Source organism: Nothoprocta perdicaria, unplaced genomic scaffold (genome assembly GCF_003342845.1).
Source record: "Nothoprocta perdicaria isolate Ctin4 unplaced genomic scaffold, notPer1 scaffold_101, whole genome shotgun sequence".
NCBI lineage: Eukaryota > Metazoa > Chordata > Aves > Tinamiformes > Tinamidae > Nothoprocta > Nothoprocta perdicaria.
This window is the reverse complement of record NW_020454106.1, coordinates 1,397,110-1,410,550: the sequence shown is the minus strand read 5'-3', so window position 1 is coordinate 1,410,550 and position 13,441 is coordinate 1,397,110. Positions and strand designations below refer to the sequence as shown.

Below are 13,441 nucleotides of genomic sequence, written 5' to 3'. Positions count from 1 at the left end.
TTCACCTCAAGCACACAGTGTATGCAGAACCCTATAGCAGCCACGGTGTTAAGTGAAATATTGCTTAAGGAAGCTTGTTGTTTAAGCTCAGCCAATATTTGTATAGTATTCAAAAATAAACTCTACCAGGGTTTAGAAACACCAACTGGTCAGTGGTGTTTCTAAATTCATCTTGGGTTCTCTTACCATAATGTAAAACCATAATAATTTTGCTGCGATGAAGGTGTGTGCTGTCAAGGCAATAAAAAGATGCACTTGACACCAAAATGTCTTAAAAGAGTGAGAAGTTCAGTCCAGAACACACCTAAAACACCTGAACTCACCCATGTGGGTTGTGTGCTGTCCACTCTGTTTCTCTCAGTGGGCAATACAGGCAGCTTGAAGAGATTTGTTCATGTAAAATCCACATCTAGATAGTGATTTTCAWGCTGTGTTAAGCAATAAAGTAACACAAATTAAAAAATATACCCATTTTATTCAGCAAAACAGAACGATGGGATGGTTTAGATTTATAGTAATGAAACACATCTAGCTGGGTGAGACAGAAATGCTGAAATGCATCCTAACTCCATAAACCGTGATATAAAACTGCAGTATTTTGAAGGGTAGATGAGGGTGCCACCAATATTGTCTGGTCTCCAAAGATGTAGAAGACATGGTTAATAAAGACACAGTTCCTACAGCTCTGTTGCAAACTTACACCAGCTCAAAATGTTCCTGGSTAGGGACGAAGGGAAGTTATTTTCTTCCATTCCTTAGTACAKACACTCAGGCATAATCCTTCAATTACAGAAAGCATTTTGGGAAGAAATGAGGTTTATTTTACATATAAAAGGAAATGAATAATAAAAAAAATCCATACGACGTCGCAAAACTCCCGTTCCACAACCARGGCTGGCTATGAGAAGTGGAAACTGGTGGCTTGAAGAGTAAAGGCAGTAGTAGTTCTCACCCCTTGGGAAGAGCTATATTTAAACACAATCTGTGATTTCAGCACGACACCAAGGAGCACATTCAACAGTGAGTTACAGCCTGATGTGTTTACATTGTCCACCACGATAAAGTCCAAATCATCTCCAAGTCGCAGCCTGGCTGCTACATGGTTAAACCTCCTTGCTGCGTTTCTTTTTCTTTCTCTGGGTTYCTACATTACACTCTTTTTCCTCCTCTTTTTGCCTTTTATGTTTCTTCTTATGGCGCTTCTTTGGCTTTGCCTCAGACTGCTCCACGGGGCACTCCTCCTCATCAGATACCCCCAWACAAATTTCTTCACCCCCTGTATTTTCATAACAGCCAATGCCTTCCCCTCCGTACTCATTTTTGTGTTTTCTTTTCTTTTTTCCTCGACATTCCTCGTAGGGAGCATCCAGCTCCTCCCCAAACTTACGTCGTTTCACTTCTGGTTTCTCATTATTTTCTGTATTCTCTGCCTCCTCCCTCTTCTGCTTCTTCTTTTTCTTTTTGGCTTTGGTTTTCAGTTCTTCTGAAGGCTCTAAGGCTTCAGCTGCTGCCGGACAAGAATTCTCCAGCTCCGTTTCAGTTTCATTTTGGGATGCCTTCCATTTTGCCATGCGCTTGGCAAAATATTCCTGCACAGTGAGCACACTCTTCACCGTGTTGGCACCTTCTGCAGGCTCGGAGAGCCAGGGGTCCCTCTGCTTCTCTTCCTGCAACTCCGTATCAGCAACATCCTCCTGCAAGGGAACAAAGCAAAGAGGATCAGGAGTGAGAGTTGCCAAAAGACGCTCTAAATATAAGGTTTTCTTTGCATATTCAGGAGAAAAATATATTTTATATTTTTATATTTATATATAAAAATATATATATATATAAATATATATATATAAATATATATATATAAATATATATATAAAAATATATATAAAAAAACAAAGGCTATTTTGAAAATTAAAGCAAGTACACACTGGGGCAGAACTTGAGATGTCTTAATGCAATAGATAATGCAGGTTTAGGATGAAGTAAAAGGGGGAAGATGGAAGGCAAACAGAGAATGCAGTGCAGTATTTCAGGACAGGGGAGGGGATTTGATTCTCTGTTGTTCTGAATTTCTTAGTGTTTACCTATGCTTGTGCAAGCCACACAGATTATGTATAATAATATCAAACTCAGTGTATTATATGCACTTTGTAAGCGCACATGTCTCTACAAGATATAAAGTAACCTGGAAAATAATGCAACATGATATACTAGCCTACTAAAGGAAAATACYAGCCTGGCATAAAGGAAATCCCATGCCTGAAATATCTCTACAGCAAAGTGCAAGAACCTAAGTTATAGAGAACACCCCAGCCTTAATGTATCTCCTCCATCTTATCTCATCTTTAGAAATATTTGTTTCAATATTTGTCATTGTGTCCTAGATGCTGGTATTTAAATATACTCCATTTGATCACAGAGAAGCTTCAAATGTTATCAGATGGCCCAAACCTGTTTAGATCTTACAAGGTTTCTGCATGCACAAAATAAGTAGCCGCTGAACTGCAGCTGCAGGTGAAGATCTATAAAAAGAATCTAGTATCTACAGAGCAAACATAAAACAAAAAGCAAACTATAGCCATTCAGCTGAATAATGCAAGTACGGCATGAAGAGAATTGACTCTGAGAAAGCAGCAACTGCGACGAGATGAAAATACCTAACTTGTTAAATTGCCTGTGACTTGCAAAACAAACAAACCAAAAAGGCAGCTGAAATTCAGACTGGTTTATGTGGATATTGAAACACTCAAAAAAAAAAAAAAAAAAAAAAAAAAAAAAAAAGGAGGGAGAAAAAAAATAAAAGAAGGAAAAAGCCCCTTGTAGCAAGTGCTTTTGCTTTGGCAAAAGTCCTAAGTAGGGTCTCTGGATATCTGGATATCTCCCAATTTTTACACTGCTTTTTTTCAAGTTGTGTAGGATCCTTACCAGTGTTTTGGCCTACAGGACCCAAGTCTTGAAGAGCAGGAAATCCACTAACACTACAGTCCACCGTGATGAGCATAATGGAGATACTATGCTTGTTTTTCCATTTATAAATGCATATATAGGTAAGAGCTTCCACTATAGCCATTCATCTTGTATGGGGGCTGAACTGACGATAAAATACAACCAAACCAGAGCCACGTTCACTGGTATAAACTCATATGCAGGGTGAAGGGAGATATAAAACCACTTATCTCAACACTTTACAGTTATTGCATGATGCTGTAGATAAGCGAGCCCGCTCTCTTTAGGGCATCATTAAACTTGCCAGCTGAAGTGGGTTTTATTGGAGTTTGTAAAGAAGGTTTTGCAGGTCTGACTCCTCGCAGATCTGTAACCTTCACTCACACGAGCAGGAATGAGAAAATCCGTGTCATTAGTGATGCATTAAGAGCAGAGATTTCCACATCCAACGGCTTTCAAGAGAGCTACCCCAGTGGAATGAAAGTAATGCTACACTTGAGATTCCAGCGATGTTTGTCTTGCAAAAATTAGCTACTTTTCTTCTAGGACTACCTTGTCTGCAGGTAAGTGTATGCAATGACTGGAACTCTTTGACTTCTGCCAAAGAAGTCTGCAAAGCCATGTTTAATGTTGGCAAAATATATGTATCTATGTATACACAAACGTATATATAGACTATGTTTGAGAGCRGAGCTGCAGCAGACATTTGACAAGCCCAAATCCACAGAATTTTTTTCAGTTTACGGTTGCTGCGTCTCAAACAAGATGCATGTCCCAACCCAAGCCCAAGCAAGCGGTGTTAGMGTGGATCAAAAATAGCTGCCCTGCTACAGCAAACTGGAACGGGTCGCTCGCTTTTCCATCTTCTCCTACCCACGGGAGCATTGTGACAACTCGTGTTTGCAAAATGACAAACGGTCTCCCGGGTTTCCTGCCACGGAGGGCAGCCAGGAGGGCCWGGCTCCCCACCCCGAGACGTAAAACGCGCTTGCGACCAGAAGACCCGTCACCCTCCGGCCAACCAGGAAAGGATTTTCTCATTCCCTTGGTGAGTTCCAGCCCTGACAACTTAATTACTGTAACTGAAGGCAAATATTGCTTGAACTCTACACGTTTCTCTTATAAAATACATTAGGGAAAAAAAAATGTTCTTTTGGTTAAGCTGAGGAGTTCAGAAGGTATTTGTGATCCCAGAAAACAAGAGCCCCGCTCAGAAACTCCTGTATTGATAAGAATTTTAATAACCACGGACCACTGAGCACAGAACTAGCAGGGCATGGAGACAAGCAAGGAGGTGCCAACCGTAGAAAACCTCTGGGTTTAGGAAAAGCTTATGCAAAACCATAAATCACCTGGAAGGGCCGTTGAATACCAGCAGTGTTCCCTCTCCCGTGATGTACCTGTCCAGGTAGCCATGGGAGCACTGTTGAACTCTAAACATGGTTTTTCTCTGACCTCTCGACAGGAGGGAGGCAGCTCTATGCAATTCCTGCATTAGCTGCCCCACAGCACGGGCGTGCACACATGGAGCAAAAATATAAAAGGTGTTCATATTGAATGGGTAGCATAAATATTCCTGAAGAAATGTCCCCACTTCCTTCCCCAAAGGAGTGATGATCCCCCAAAGGGAGAAGTTTGGAGACCTGAGCATTGGATTTCTTTTTCAAAACTGTGAGATTCTGCAGGTGCCAAGGAAATCAGGTGGAGGGGATGAAGTTGAAGGGAATTGTGAATATTGATCCCTAGGGAGTTGGTGGAAGGGTCCCACGCAAATAAAGAGACCAGCTCGAACACACGGTGTGAAATGTGGAGTGATTAAGAGGAAACAACAGSAAAATTCAAGGAGAGGCTGGGAAGTGCATGGGAAAAGGTGAAGGTCAGTTGTGGTCAGGAGTCATCTGTAAATATCATCTGCTTATGCAACTGGTTCAATGTATGGAAAATAATCTGAATGACATAAACACMCCAAGTGCCTTGCAGGTTTTTTTTCCCTGCCTGTTTTCCTCACTTTAAAAGAAAAACAATGCTGATTTAATCATTAAGTTACTACAATAAACCTACAGAATGAAATCCCAGTTCCCTTGATTCCTGCAGGACCAGGATTGCATCTTTAAGCCCCAGTTACTTAGCGAAGGAAGAAGCAAGGTATATTGGTCAATTATATATAAAAATGATTCACGTTGCAATGTGAGGAGTTTGGTAACAGTAGGAACAAGAAGCCGAAGGGTATTTAGGCAGCTCATAAAATCACACGAATTTGAAACCCAGATGTCTTTAGAGATTTAAAAACTTAGGTTGAAGATTTAAGGCCCAAAATGAAACTGTGGGAGGAGTCTTTCCCAGAGTGCTACTCCGGGGGGAAAAACAAGGTGTAACAAAGACTCACAGATCATGAGCAGCAGAAAGAGCTTGGCTAAATTCAGTGAGTTTCCTTCCTCCTTGGGCAGCAAGTGCTTCTTATCCCTTACAGTTTGAAGGATACAGTTTTAAACTCACTTTAAATTAGTGAAAACAAGATTAATGAAGCACGTACTGGCCATACCTCCAGCCTGTGTTACAAGGCAACCATGCAATCAACCTCCTTGCTTTTGTAGTCTCACAAAATCATGGCAATTAGTTACTTTTTTTTGTTGAGAAACCATTAAAATAAGATTAACATAATCTAATTCCACTTCTGCTGCTCCAGATGCTCATTGCAGAGCTGCACCGGTAGGACCCCCATGCAATGCACAACTTAAAGAGGCAAGAACTGAGGACATCCCTCTATCTTTCCACCACAGGTCGAGCTCTAAGGGAGAAAAGCCAAGGAGATTAGTAAAAGAGAGTCACTCTGGAGTTTACAGACATTAAGAATGACAGTCTTGCTTTAAGGAGCTAACAATTTGAAGTTTGAGCATAAATATTTGGATTGGGATCAAACAGACAAGAGAGTGAGCAATGACTTGTAGTGTAATGCGTTAAAGTGGGATTAAAATAAATACATACATAAATACGGCAACATATAATCAGGTCTGAAGTTAGTTCTGGCATAAGAACTGGTACCTRGGAGGCTCTACTGCTTTCAGTTCACTTGATTAAAGACCGGTTCACTGCAGATGGCATCTCAGAGAGAGCTAAGGATAAGGGGTTTCCATTAGGGAGAAGGTGGATGTACAGAAAAGGAGGATAATTTTCCCAATGCTTATGATCAAGAGGATGGGAAATAGAAGGTTAGGTTAGGTTTTGCTAACATGAAATTTTCTTAGCAGGACAAATCTAACYCTGTGTACTGTGATGTCTCCACTACTAGAAGTCTTGAAAAAACAACGTGGACCAACATCTATCTGAGAATCTATGCCTGGATTAGGGGATGAAATAGGATTTAGATGCATGTTCCAGCCATGCAACGCTTTAAAAAACTGATATAGGATATAAGAGATACCAGTTGACTTCCTAAATAATAAAAAAGATTTTTTGAAAAAGATAAAAAGTAGCAACACTTATGAAGAACTGCTGAATTTTCACATCTCTCACTATTATTTCCTTCCTTCAAGGATCCTGGTATTTTAATTATCCCGATATTTCAATCTCAGGTAGCCATAGCGATTTTTAATTGTGCTACTACTTATACTGGGGACYAGTATAGCAAAGATTGCATTTATGGGAAATGTCATGAAAATCCTGAATGTCGAATCCTACTTGGCTGGGCTGCCTGACGTGACAGCAATTTTATCGTAGTAAATCCCTACTTAGAATAATTTGGGGCTTATTCATAGAATCCCTGATTGGAAGTGACCTCCGGAGGTCTCTAGTCCAGCCTCCCRCCTGGAGCAGGACTAACGCCAAGCCGAGATCAAGTCGGCTGTGGCTTTTTCTAGCTGAATCATGAAAACTCCTGAGGATGGATGTTCAACAGTCTCTCCGGGTACCTGTTCCAATGCAGCACTGTGTCCTAGGGAGGAGGTTTTATTACCACATAACAGCACACATTTCATTCGACTGTATAAATCTATAGGTGCTTGGTTTTCAAGCACATTTACATTATATCTGCTGACTCCATTTTTTATTTGAGTTTTAAATTCAGCGGTGATGTGTTTCTATTAGACCTGCACTGAGTATCTCTGGCTGTCCTGTAATTCTATTTTTTATTTTTGCCAAAAGCTCATCCCGTATCTCAGCAAGCAGCCAGCTTTAGCATTTTCATTTCTTCTTATAACTCACACATTACTACCACTGAAACAGAAACCCAACGTCTCACTCGCTTGATGCCATCTCCAGGTATCCAAAATGCCATTTGCCCGTCATATAAACAAAGCATTTTTAGTGCTGTACTACATATTGGATTCCAGCCTGTATCCATCAATGAAACGGGAGCCGTCCATGCATCGTGTTTTGCCTTCGGCCTGAAAACAACAGCGTAACGGGAAGCAACAGGGTTGCAAAAGTGCAACAGATTAAATTTTGGCCGCAGTTTTGATTACGGTGATAGCCCTGGGGATTCTCTCCAGCTGTCGCTATCAGATCCTGGTCAGTCCTCCAGCTCCAGCAGTTACAGCACCTGTATTTCCAATGGGAACTAGGGAACCCTGACACTTTGCTGCACAGAGAATAGGGAAACTTCCTCCTACTGTTTTTACACTTTTCAGGAAAAAAAAAGAAAGGCATTCATTTCTCTTAAGTGTGAGCAAACAACAGCATCTATGAGCAGATGGGCTGTAAAAGGCCAAYGGAGACACAGGGAGATAACACTCAAGGGAAGGCTGAAGGCACATAGGGAAAGAGTTAAAAAAGTCAGGACACTGCAGGAAAAAAAAAGGCCTTTTCCCATCTCAAAGCAGAGACACTTAGATATCCCTGTGACATCTCACTTCACTCCAGCAACAGTGCTGAGGTCAGCAAAACCTCTCTTCCTTTGCATTTCCCCGCAAATTACATCTGTGTGTGAGGCTGAATATAAACAAAACCAGCGGAAGAGATTTCCCCTAGGATCTCGCTATTGGCACGATGCAGAGATCCAAAGAGGGTGACTTCATCTTCCCAGAAGCATCTAAACCATTTCGAAGYGCTCTGCCCTCACCTTGAATAACAGCGGAAGAACAGGCCGGCCACGGGAATGCAGCGCCGGGAAAGTCACGTTCCCTGCTCCGAAACGGAGCCGGTGGGAGACCCTGGAGAAGGAGCATTATCCCTATGCTGTTAATTCCCTTCAATGCTGTTAATATATTATCCCTATGCTCTTAATTCCCTTCGAATCTGGATTCCGAAAGCCCAAACCTCCTTGTTGACTGAATTAAGGATTCCTTTCCATACCCCATATATATAGGAGCACTGAATAGACGAGGGGAGAAATAAAAAATGGGCCTGCGAGTTCAAGCAAAGGTAATGGCCAGGGGTATGAAGAGTTAAGATGTCAGGATAAGACACTGGGAGGAAAAAAAAAAAAAAAGCCAGAATACCCTTGAAATGCCCCAAAAAGAGCTCTGGTAGTGACCTGAAGAATCCTCAGCATCAACGCTTGCCTTTGAGAGGAGGAAACCACGTATATTCTGAAATCTGAAAATAGTACCTACCTATGTAAACCTCCACTTCCATCTCCTTGCCAGTAATAAATATAGAAGAGAGTGGCTGTGTATAAATCAGGCTTCAAGGAGTGTTTGAAACAGTTCAAATGACCAAGCCTTCCCTCTTTTCCCCTTCCTCTTAGAAAATCCTTCTGAAGAGGAACACGCACACTTGAAACCCTTCCGCTAATGTGCTCCAAGAGGGTAATATGCTACAAACCCGATCCACACCATCAAAACCGAGCCAGGCCCATGTGTGAGGGTACAGACATTTCCTGTTTTTCAGCCCAAGCAGTGGCAGAGGAACAACCTTCTGGTGTCACCTTTTAGTCACTTATTTGTTAAGGGAGCCTTCAGCATGACTTGGTTCCTTGGCTTTAAGCAGGTGTGAAGAAGCATTCGTCGGACAGGAAAATGAATCAGAATGCAGTAATTTAGAGGGGCATGGACCATAAACACCAGCAATGTCCTGTCTGAAAACGTGCAGTCTAAAAGCCAGTTGTAGAACTGCAAACTGCAAGAAGCAGAGAGCTGACATCCAAAATACAGCTGCACTGATGCTCACATACAGGATTTCTTCTCTCTTAAGGGCCTCAAGAAAGAACACTTATATAGCATATGCAATATATACTATAGCAATACTTATATACCTATGGCTCATATGGATCTYGTTCTGGATTTCAGTACAGCCCTGGGGTCCACCTCAACAAAAAACAAGCCAAAAATGTTCTTTCTGATGCCTTTTTTCCTCAATTTCTCCAGGTTTTCTTCACCTTTCCCTGTAGTTTTGGGGCTTCCTTGTGCAACCAGCTCCTCAGATCCATTCAAATTATCACTCACCTTCTCCTGCCACAAACCAACCCAGCTCTTCACAATCCTATTTYGTTTTCAAACACAGACACGAGTGTTTAACTAACCACAGTGCCCGTGTCTTACCTTACCCTTTCCCTATCTGGTATGTGTAACATCCTGCCCTTGTTCTGTCCATCATTTGATTGCAAGCTCTCTGGGGAAGCAATTAGCCCGCATATGAGCACTATATAACATAATTAACAAATAATAACCACCGAGAAATGTAGGCCAAAAAAAGCCAAGTTATTAGAGCAACATTTCTGCAGAGACTTGTGCTGTTCTGCACTTACTTGCTACTGGAGCTTCCAAGTTCCTGGAGGCACATATATACTCCATGCATAAAAGCAGAAGTGAGCACCGCACTTTGCAGCAGGCATAAAATGTTCTTTATTTGGATTTTAGAGGCTTTGCTGCTTTCCCATCTTCATTAGCATGACGAGTGGTACGTATTTACACAGCACACTGTGGTTAATAAACTTCAGAACTGGAGCTGAAAGGCTTCTAATTTGGATCTAAATTAACCTTGGCAACAAAGGTCTCGCAAGAAGGAAAGACGGGATGAACGTAACCAGGAGCAAGATGCAACACCAACTCCGTAGGTGACATCATTTATTATGGAAAAAAATGCCCGAGGAGCAAGGACAGAGCCTCTATTCTTAATTATTCCCTCCCGTTCTCCACATCAGCTAGGAGGGAATGGCAGGGAATTTCAGGAGGGAAAAGAGAATATTTCTCAGGTCTGAGGCTTCCTGCTATGGGACAGGTACTTCAACTTCTCATGCTCTTGCTAGAAAGTGTAAAGATTCTGGGGCATCACTTCAATATCGTCTCTGCCCACATAGTACTGGAAAATAAGCTTGGCCAAAGTAGACAGAGCTTTCTTATAAGCCTGAGTTACAACTTCCCCTTCCATGGAGGTCTGGGGAACTAAGGAAGTCAAAACAAGGATGAAAGAAGGGAAGAGGGAGAATATGTTTGTTTGAGTGATCAATGGGAAGGAGAAAGACAGCGATCAGGATGTAGGGAAGGAGAAAGAGTGTTGAGGAAAAAGGAGGGAGAAGGCATCTGAATGCATCTCAGTGTTTCCCATTCTTGAGTTTTCCAACAACAAAAAACATCCTCTGAAATACTGACTTTAGATTCAGCAATATCTGATTATGTCTAGAAATACCAAATTAAGATGGTCCCTTCTTGAGAACATGAGAAGATCAGATTATTTCAGACACAAAGCAGGTGGAAGACTTGTCAGGAAGCAGCTGAAGCTAATTCATGGGTATTCTATGGAGAATACAAGTCCCAGCATGACCCATGCAGTCTTGTACTTGGAGCAAGACAGAACAAGTTTGCTGTGACAAAGAGGAAGGCTCTTCATGGTCAGTTTGTGGAACCTTGCAGTCTTCAACAGCACTTGGACCTCCATCAACCTACAGAACAGCTAACTTGTTGTAATCTACGTGAATGAGCYTTCTGAGGAGAGAACAGCTTAGACCAGCATGTACAGCAGTTATATTACTGAAGGTCTGCTTCAATGCCAAAGCAAGTCCTCGGGCAAACCAGGTAGCCAAGTATTTCAGTAATCAGAAGATGGTGGCCAAAAACTGCGGAGCAGAAAAGATGTCCCGGGGATATCTCTAATTCTTGGCTTTCTTCTACTAATGCTAAATTAGACATATGCTCTGCTCTCAGTCACATCCTTGTCACAGACATCTCATTTCTCCTCTGCTGGCTTTTCAGCAGACATAGCAGTCCACCCTGGACTCATTATGAAGCCTAGAAAACCATACCCACAGTCTCACCCCGTTAACTTTTAACATAGCTTGCAATCATGGTCTTCTCTCAGATTTTCTGCTACCGAACACCGAAGGCACGAAGACTTGGCTTACTGATCTTCCATGTATTTCCCCATCCAAACTGTCTTGGTGCTTTCACGACTTTCCTCCTCGGGAGTAAAGGGCCTCACTCTCCACCTTCAAACCTCTCCTTAGACTTCATTTCCTTTGGCTTGTCTTCCATGGTGACCTTTGTGTTTCTGCTTTGCTTTTCTTGCTTGCATGTGATGTCTGCACCTYACAAGATACAGGCTTTGTTTCATACCTTTCTTTACAGTTTCATTCTTATCTTGACTCTTTTTTTTGGCGTGTGATGGCTGCTTCCAAAGCTCACCAAGGTCAAAACTGTAAGACAAGTCTTTCATTATGGGAAGTATTTGTCGTATGGTGCTGCATATGGACTTAAAAGTAATGTCAAAAAACAATGAGAAAATCCCTCTGCCTCTAAATCCAGGTAGATTTCCAACAATTTTATTATTAACACTTTATGCAATGCCCTCAGGGGAGCGAGTGCTCCTTGGTTGCCCAGTGAACCACACAAAACACACAACCCATGCCTCAAGGGACCTGCAGGTTAAACGAGTGGGTACAAAACAGTACAAATAATTATGAAGGAGGCAATCCCACAGGGAACATGTGWGCTCCAAGCTGGGCTCTTTCCTGGAATAGGAGCTTTGCAAAAAGGAGCTGGAATGGGATGCTTCTCACTGCATACGAGCAAATTGCATCAGGAATAAGCAGCAAAATGAATTAACAAAAGAATTCGGCTTTGCACCTTGCATCTGGACAACCCCAAGTTCAAGTTTTGATCAAAGTCGCTCCTGTGGTTTGGGCATTCATAACAGCTTTCCTCTGTGTGGATTCTCTGATGTCTAATAATACAGTTGAGCCTGGCTAGGAAAACAATTTGTCTTTTCTCTTCAGGTGACCATTTATTTTTACCGAGAACTGGGATGTGTATTACTGAAGTTCCTAGCTCCCTCTGGTAAAGGTTTGGTTGAAAATAGTGGCAGAAATCTAGAAGAATAGACACACAGTATAGTCATGTGTGCTTCATTTCCCTGCACACCAGGTTAAAAAATAGCTATTTTAAGCAGTCAAAATGTTAACAAACGAAATGTGACATTGATTAATAGACACCAATGCACCTGGGTGAAAAAGAACYTAACAATAAAATGAAACAAAATTAGGAATTCAAACCTTCAGTACATATTTTAACAGTCCATTCAGTCTCCTTGCTGATAGTTCTGTGCATCTCAAATGTGGTATATGTTAAGAGATGGACTCCTTTAAAAGCAGCAAATGACACAGATTTTAAAAAATCCCTGTAATACTGATTAAAGTCACCCATCAGTAAAATGAATTATCCTTGAGCTGGTTTCTCCGACATATCTCACCTCCTCCATGAGGATACGGTTTCCGCTAAAAGGTAGATGCTGATTTACCGTGGAAATGAGGATCCATCAGAAATAGGAAAGCACTAATGACAGCATAACCCACAACTAAAGGCAATTTAAAATAACTAGCCGACTTGGTGCTGGAGCAGATGAGAGGTGGTCACGGAGTCTGTTCTCACACCTCTGCTCCGGAGGAAATCACCTCTGGAAAAGGGGAAATAACATAAAACTCAAAGTGGGGAAGGTAATCTGCAGACAGCAGCTATTAACGTGACTATTTCTGCAGCAATCAACACCTCCTGAAGAAAAAAAAAGTACCAGAAGAAAAAGAAAACAAAACCCATGCAAAGTCATAGGTGGTAAGAAGCCAGCACACCACTGAAGAGTAGGAATTGTTCAGTTATTACTCGGGATATGAGCTTTGCAAATGCAGGCACCAATATCCATGTTACAACCTGTTATCAACCACAGCATGTTGAAGRGATTAAAAGCTAACGTTGCACCACTACTGCTCTTAAAAGTCTGTGCCAGGCCAGGGTCTTCCAATTTCTCAGCTTAATATCCATACGGTTGCAACATCATGCCAACTTTGTTCCTAATGAAAGGGGTGATTCACTTCCTTTGGAGGAGCTAACGCCGTAAAACGTCGATCAGAGCACAAACTGCCCCCAAAATTTAAGGCTGAGGGGAAAAGAAAACAAAGTGAGGTGTAAAACAAGATGGGAGTCGAGGGGAAAATCAAAGCAGCGAATTCACCAGGAGGGAGAGATTTTATCAAAGCGATTGGTTCATTAGGCAGAAAATTTGACTGTGCATTAACAGGGTACAGCAGTGCTTTTCGTTAGTGAGCTCTTCAGGGCAGACACCTTTGTCTTTATAC

The 13,441-nt window shown here is 41.8% G+C and overlaps 1 protein-coding gene across 1 annotated transcript in view; it reads right to left on the bottom strand.

Moving 5' to 3' along the window:
* Positions 1–674: 674 nt before the first annotated feature.
* PINX1 (PIN2 (TERF1) interacting telomerase inhibitor 1) overlaps positions 675–13,441 on the bottom strand; it is a 55,473-nt gene continuing 42,706 nt past the window's right edge. The window contains exon 7 of the mRNA XM_026040857.1: positions 675–1,694. Coding sequence (XP_025896642.1) covers positions 1,104–1,694 — 591 coding nt within the window. The 3' untranslated portion in view covers positions 675–1,103. The remainder of the gene's footprint in view (positions 1,695–13,441) is intronic.